The sequence below is a fragment of the Halichoeres trimaculatus genome, unplaced genomic scaffold (genome assembly GCF_033239565.1).
Source record: "Halichoeres trimaculatus isolate MK-OKI-2021-1 unplaced genomic scaffold, fHalTri1.1 fHalTri1_scaffold_4, whole genome shotgun sequence".
NCBI lineage: Eukaryota > Metazoa > Chordata > Actinopteri > Labriformes > Labridae > Halichoeres > Halichoeres trimaculatus.
Window position 1 is genome coordinate 2,838,789 of NW_027437182.1, and position 6,729 is coordinate 2,845,517.

A 6,729-nucleotide genomic window follows, 5' to 3' on the forward strand; every position below is an offset into this window, starting at 1 on the left:
GGATGATGAAGATGAGACGTGGCTGGACCTTCCAGCAGGACAACCATCCAAAGCACACGGCAAAGTTGACTCTCAAATGGTTTCAGAAAAAGAAAATCAATCTGTTAGAACGGCCTAGTCAATCACCTGACTTCAATCCAACTGAACATTTGTGGAAAGAAGTAAAGAAAAGGGTTCACCAGAGGGCACCAAAGAATATTCCAGATTTAAAGACAATCTGTGCAGAGGAATGGGCCAAAATCACACCTGAGCAGTGTGGGCCATTAGTTCAAACATACAAGAAGCTTCTGGAAGCTGTCATTGCAAACAAAGGCTTCTCCACTAAGTATTAGATGAGTCTCAGTTAGCGTTTTATCGTACTTAGTTCACCATAATCATTATTTATGGACCTGAACGTTGTGATTTCTTTTCATGTGTGGATTATTTGAGTTAATACCAATGTCTGGTAGAAATGTTGTGTAAATTGCATCTTTGGAAATAAATGAGTTGAGAAAAAAGTTGACGCGTTCCCCACTGTACGTCCCTTTGTCTCTTACGAAACCAGAGCTTATTTAATAACAAGCAAAGTTCTTTTAGCAGCCAGACCTCACAAAAGGTTTGAAAAACAAAGCAAAAACAGTGGTAAAATGTCAGCCAACACACCTACTAATTATACAGTTAGATGTTCCAGACACACCCGGCATTCAATCCAAGTCATCCATTCAGTTTAAACAGCATATGAAGAATTAAGAACAGGTCATATGGGGAAATCTTTCTAAAGAAACTCCGCTGTCAAGTGTTGAACGAACCTGCAGAATTAACTGTATGAAGGACACTGGTTAATGGTTGAACACAAGAAGAAAAGAGTTAGATTCTTAGGACTAGTTTATTGTTGCATTTCAGTGAATCTCACAGAAATGATGTTATCAAGATGTAAGACTGATTATGGATTGATGCAGTGCTCCAGGTCATCACCACTGTTTGGCTCATTTGGGGCCCGAGCTGTGAATCCAAACTTTGAGCGGTCGCTCCACTTCCATAAATTCCCCTGTCAGTCAGTGAGCGATGAAAGCTATCACAAAGTGGTTCAATAAACCCAGAGGTTACCAAACTTTCATGCCATGTAAGAACTTTATCCCTTCAGTGTAACTAGTTTGTGTTGGAAGAATGAACTGCCCTTCGACCATAGAAACTAGGGTAAGTTTTGGGGGATAAAACGCTTGATTCCTTGTAAGTGTAGACAAATCCATCTGCATCCATCTTTGCAGCATGATCAAAACTAGCACAGGCTGAATATCCTCCATGCTAACAGGCTAAGTGCTGTGCTACACAGCTTATCTATCCTTCTATATCATTTTTTCCAAATGGCCTTCGTCACTGTCTTGCTTCCTTCTACTGCCCTCGACTGAGAAACCCTGCTGATCAGAGTCAGAACCAAACACAGTAGGACTGTGTCCTGGGTCTGCCCCGGGGTCTCCTCCTAGTTGGACATGCCCGGAACACCTCCCCAGGGAGGCGTCCAGGATACATCCTCAGCAGATGCCCGAACCACCTCATCTGGCTCCTCTTGAAGTGGAGGAGCAGGGGCTGTACTCCAAGCCTCTCCCGGATGTCCAAGCTCCGAACCCTATCTCTAAGGCTGAGCCTAGACACCCTGAGGAGGAAGCTCTTTTCAGCCACTTGTATCTGCCATCTTGTTCTTTAGGTCACTACCCACAGCTCGTGGCCATAGGTGAGGGTTGGAACGTATGGCCGTGCCTTCTGACTCAGCTCTCTCTTCACCACAACAGACCAGTATAGCGTCCGCATCACTGGCGACGCCACCCCAATCCGTCTGTCAATCTCTCGCTCCATTTTCCACTCACTCGTGAACAAGGCCCCGAGATACTTGAACTCCTTCACTTGGGGCAAAGACTCTCTCCCAACCTAGAGTGGGCAGTCCACCCTTTTATGGCCTCGGACTTAGACGTGCTGATCTTCATCCCGGCTGCAAACCGCCCTAATGCGAGCTGGAGGTCAGTGTTCGATGAGGCCAACAGGACCACATGATCCATAAAAAGCAGAGATGGGAACCTGAGACCCCCGAACCTGACTCCCTCCGTCACTTGACTGCGCCTAGAAATCCTGTCCATAAAAGTAATGAACAGAAACGGTGACAAAGGGCAGCCCTGGCAGAGTCCAACCCTGACTGGGAACGAGAACTGGGAACCAAGCTCTTACTCCAGAAATACGGAGACTGGACAGCTGTAACAGCGGGCCATTGACTTCATATTCACGAAGCACACACCACAAGATACCTCTGGGGACATGGTCGAAAGCCTTCTCCAAGTCCACAAAGCACATGAGGATCCTTGCAAGGGTAAAGAGCTGGTCCAGTGTTCCACAGCCAGGACGAAAACCACCACTGTCTTGTACTGAACGTTACAAAGACTGAGGACATGGTGTTTGACCCACGGGGGGTGGGGGACCATAGGCCTGTGGTCATCCGCAATTAAGCCATTGCCCAGGTGCAGTCATACAAATGCCTTTTTGTTTTTAAAGACAATGCGCTCTCTTGGAGCACACATGTTGACAGCCTTTGTAGCTGCATTTCTTATGCCGCCTCAGACATCATGGTGTTGACCAGAAGTTTATGTTGATGCTTTATCGGGCGGTCTTAGAGAGTTTAATTAAATACAGCATCATAGCGTGGTTTGGAAACCTCATCAATGAGCCTGGATGATCAGTGTATTTGCATCAGTTAGCACTTTGTTTTTGTCCCTATCTTACTGTCCTGGTAAGGATGTATGTGGTTGCAGCAGTGGCAAAAGGCCCAAACAAATTTCTCTCTTGAGACTTTCCTGTTGACTGTTGATGGTTTAATGAAAGAAGTGAGTGTTGGCACTTTGGGCACGAATGTATTTTAAAGTGGCTTAAGTCGTGTGTGCTACTTTTATTGTGATGCCAAGATAATAGATGCCTTCAAGAAAATTTCACACACAATCTATTACCACGTGACAGTGTTAAAGGCTCATGGAAGAAAACTGACATTTGGCTTCAGAAAATAAAACCAGACCTGGTACACGAGAATACTGAGATATAACATGACAACTGGAACTGGGAACCAAAGGTAAGATTCAGACCCTTATCTTGCACTGATGATCAGATGAGAGGATGCTTTTACTCGTTTGGCAAGAAGCCTTCTTTATGCACCTTTCACCCATTGTTTGCATAACTCAAAGGGATTCATGACAATATTTATATAACAATCATTTTTAAGTTATATATATCCATAGCCTTTAGTAAAGGGCACATAGCTCCTTGGAGAAACATTTAAACACAGTGCAACATGAATGTGGAGACCTGAAAACTATTCTACAAAGGAAAACCACCCAAGCAATGTGCTGTCAATGTTTTCAGTCTCTGAGGTAACTTTATTTTAACCTGTGTGATATGATGATTGCTTTTTGTCATACATTTACCCACCTCCCCCCTAAACATAAACGTTTTTTCATTTAAATCCTTGTATGTCACTGGAAATGTTGCAAAAATAACTCTAGCAATGAAACTCATACATTTGAAGTTTTATTGAAAAATGAAAGTGTATTTCAAGTTTATTGCCTCGAGCATGTTTTTAAAAAGTTATAACAGGGGAATTTTTTACCATTCTTTGGCATTATCGGCAAACATTCAGAAAAAGAAGAAAAACGTTCCTGTTGTCCGAGGGGTGAAATATTTTCCTGCTGTTGACCACTATTTGGCATCTTTGTCTCATGATTCATCAAATGGTTGTGAGGGGCAACAAGGAAGTACTAACACCAGGATGTAGTGCTGAAATTAAGGTCTCTGGATTTCTGGATCAAGTTAATCCCCGACCTTCTCTTTGGGTGGTCCAGTCACCTAAAGCTCCGGATGCAGCGAGAAACTGTGGTCATGGTTTGTGGGAGTGACTGACTCCATGCAGTGACTTCCACTACAGAGCCAAATCTGGTTTTGATGAAGATATCGTCCATTCAGTTTTTATTGGTCCTTGTTCTCTCTCTTAATGTTTTATATTTTGATCTGTAGATGATGAAATCCTTTAAGTCTTTACATTGGTTTGAAACTGTTGAACTATTAGCTAACACAGTCACTCACAGAGTCAAACTTGTTTGAGGGGTACAGTCCTCCAGGTGTTTTTTATGAATTATAAAACTTTTTACGATGCTATGTTGCCCTCATTTCAAATGACAGTACTTTTTTTCCATTAGACAATAACAACCAGCTTAAACACTTGATGTGTCGTTTTCGCATCATCTTCAATTCAATAAAAAGCTCTGGTGTATATAGGGATGGGTACCGAATTAGGTACTTTTCTTGGAACCAACCAAATTCTGTCAAAAGTACCAAGAAACGATTCACGTACAATCAAAAGGTACCATGTTTAGGTAACTAAATGCATCTTTATGACTATGAGGGAGTGGAAGAATAGGCAATTTTCCATGCTGGACATGAACACAGCATTGCAAGCAAACACAGAAAAGTACCAAAAATTGGTTGGTTGAGTACCGATACCAATTGCTAGGTACCGGGAATTGGTACAATTTTCTTTCAAATGTGAAAGGTACCCATCCCTAATTACAAACCCTTAAAATCAGTTGGAAATTGGGTTATAAGACTGGAAACTGGGTTATAAAGACTGGGTTTTGGAAAGCTGGAAAGTGATGTGTCAGCAATAGGGATGGGTACCTTTCACATTTGAAACAATACGGAACCGATGCCCAGTACCTAGCATTTGGTATCATACCCAACGGTACCATTTTCCAGTACTTTTTTGTGTTCATGTGGTTAAAAATTTTTTTTTAATAAGATTTGATAATAAGTAAATCTCAAATTTCTTTAATTTCACTTACTTTTTCTTCAATATATATAAAACTTGCAATGCTAGGTTCATGTACAGCATGGAAAATCTCCTACTCTTCCACTCCCTCACAGTCACAAGGCCGGGTTTAGGTACCTAAACATGGTACATTTCGATTTTACATGAATTAGTACCCGGTACTTTTGACAGAATTCAGTCGGTACCTATAAAAGAACCTAATTCAGTAGTCAGCAATATTTGCAGATGCACAACACCAATGTTAACACACCCTGTTCTGATTTTGCTGAATCAGCAAGGTGATCAGAGTGCACAACTACCTCAAGAGCCAAGTTGGAAACTTTGCTCGTTGTCTTACTTATTTCAGTTTCTGTTTCTGTTTCAAGTCACAACTAAGGTTTCCAGATCTGATGATGTCTTAATTCTGACCTTCTCACTAAACCCTCCTCAAATACCATTTCACTCTGACAGTTTAAGAACAGAACAGGCAGCATTTTGAAAAAAAAAAAGCAGAGGCGAGATGGGATGCTGAATAGTCTGGTTTATTGATAAACATTTTAGTTTATCTTTCATGAAGCATCAGAAGCATCAAAGAGGCTGAGTTTTCAGAGCTCCACTACGAGGCCTTAGGGTCTGTAGAGCAAACAAAAGCTCTCATATGCTTACAGACAGCATCAATGACACCACCCTCTGTGAAAAAAACACAAGACAAAGATTTTAAAAACGACATTTTGTATTCCTGACTTGTCAAAAATCAGCAGAAAAACAATTCATACTTTTCAGTTGCATGCAGTCTTCTTTATCTGGATTATTGGGAGACTCTACATGCCAGCCGGTGTAATCAAACTTGGAGCCATCAGCCCATTTCCACGAACCCTCCTGGAAGGAAAAGTGTATTCAGTGAGTGGATGATGGAAACCATTACTCCTCACTTTACTCTATTACAACCAAAACTTTCAGGATAAACCTACAGTGCCAATTCTGTCTTTTAATATCCTGAAATACATTTTTCTGGACTTGTCAGGTGGATGTGGCTCATATTTATGAAACTAAGAAGACCATTTCTTTACCAAAAATAAGGCAGAAATGACAAAGGAATGTAAAACACTCACATGGACTGAGTCATATCCTCCAAGCCAGATGGTCACATTATTTCCAACATCAGACACCACCTTTTTGATCGCTGCAAGTTCTTTTTCGTCATGGAATGAAGCCAAGTTTCCTCCCTTATTGATACAACTCTTCTAATATGGGACAAACAAAGGAGCAATGAAAATAAGCTTTGAAGCTGCAATGTTTTTCTGTTATTTCATGAACTACCTCAGCATCACACCAGTCCTTTGCTGTGGCTTGAAACAAATAACAGCGCTCTTCAATCTCCATCCAGCCCTCTGGGCAGGACTCACAGCAGCCTCCTGAAACACCAGATATACACCAGACAGACCTGAAGCATTGATCATTCTTCATTTACAAAGGTCAGGGTTTTACAGGGATAGTGCAGAGTTTAAAGTGAGTTGCTCAAAATTCTTTGCCACTAAAGTTTGGTCCATGTCTGCGCCTTCACAGCACAAGAGCTGACAGGTTTAAATTCTAGTCAGTGTTAACTTCCACACCTACGCCCTGTTGCATTCTGGGTTCAGAAGGCCAGAGACCTCCAGATCTGATATGTAAGACTTCTATTTCTGCAAGATGCTGGAGCATGATTCATTAAGATGCAGACTGCTGTGCATCAAAGCAAGAGTTGGATAAGAAAACAGACTCTTATCAAGTGAAACTGAAGCTAGCTAAATCTGAGCTTCTTGTTAGCGAAGCATTTGTAAGACAAGCTAAAACACAAACCCACAAAACAGATTTCCTTTTCAGGCTTTTATATAAGTTAAGACATGGTTATGTACCAACCTTTTTTCCCACAT

At 41.6% G+C, this 6,729-nt stretch overlaps 1 protein-coding gene across 1 annotated transcript; it reads right to left on the reverse strand.

Annotated features, from left to right (window-relative positions):
- Positions 1–5,349: 5,349 nt before the first annotated feature.
- On the reverse strand, positions 5,350–6,729 carry LOC141789473 (galactose-specific lectin nattectin-like). The gene is made up of 5 exons (XM_074668883.1): positions 6,716–6,729; positions 6,137–6,231; positions 5,929–6,060; positions 5,593–5,695; positions 5,350–5,506 (listed from the first exon to the last, which is right to left on the reverse strand). Exons 2-5 carry the CDS (start codon positions 6,197–6,199, stop codon positions 5,433–5,435), a joined length of 372 nt encoding a protein of 123 aa, XP_074524984.1. The 5' UTR covers positions 6,200–6,231; positions 6,716–6,729; the 3' UTR covers positions 5,350–5,432.

What these genes read in the sequence shown, in the direction of transcription:
- LOC141789473 (XM_074668883.1), bottom strand. Translation starts at nt 6,199, where the DNA reads ATGGAGATTGAAGAGCGCTGTTATTTGTTTCAAGCCACAGCAAAGGAC. An exon ending in GAGGATATGACTCAGTCCAT is followed by an intron (nt 5,696 to 5,928) that starts GTGAGTGTTTTA and finishes TTTTCCTTCCAG; the next exon opens with GAGGGTTCGTGGAAATGGGC. An exon ending in AGACTGCATGCAACTGAAAA is followed by an intron (nt 5,507 to 5,592) that starts GTATGAATTGTT and finishes TTTTTTTCACAG; the next exon opens with AGGGTGGTGTCATTGATGCT.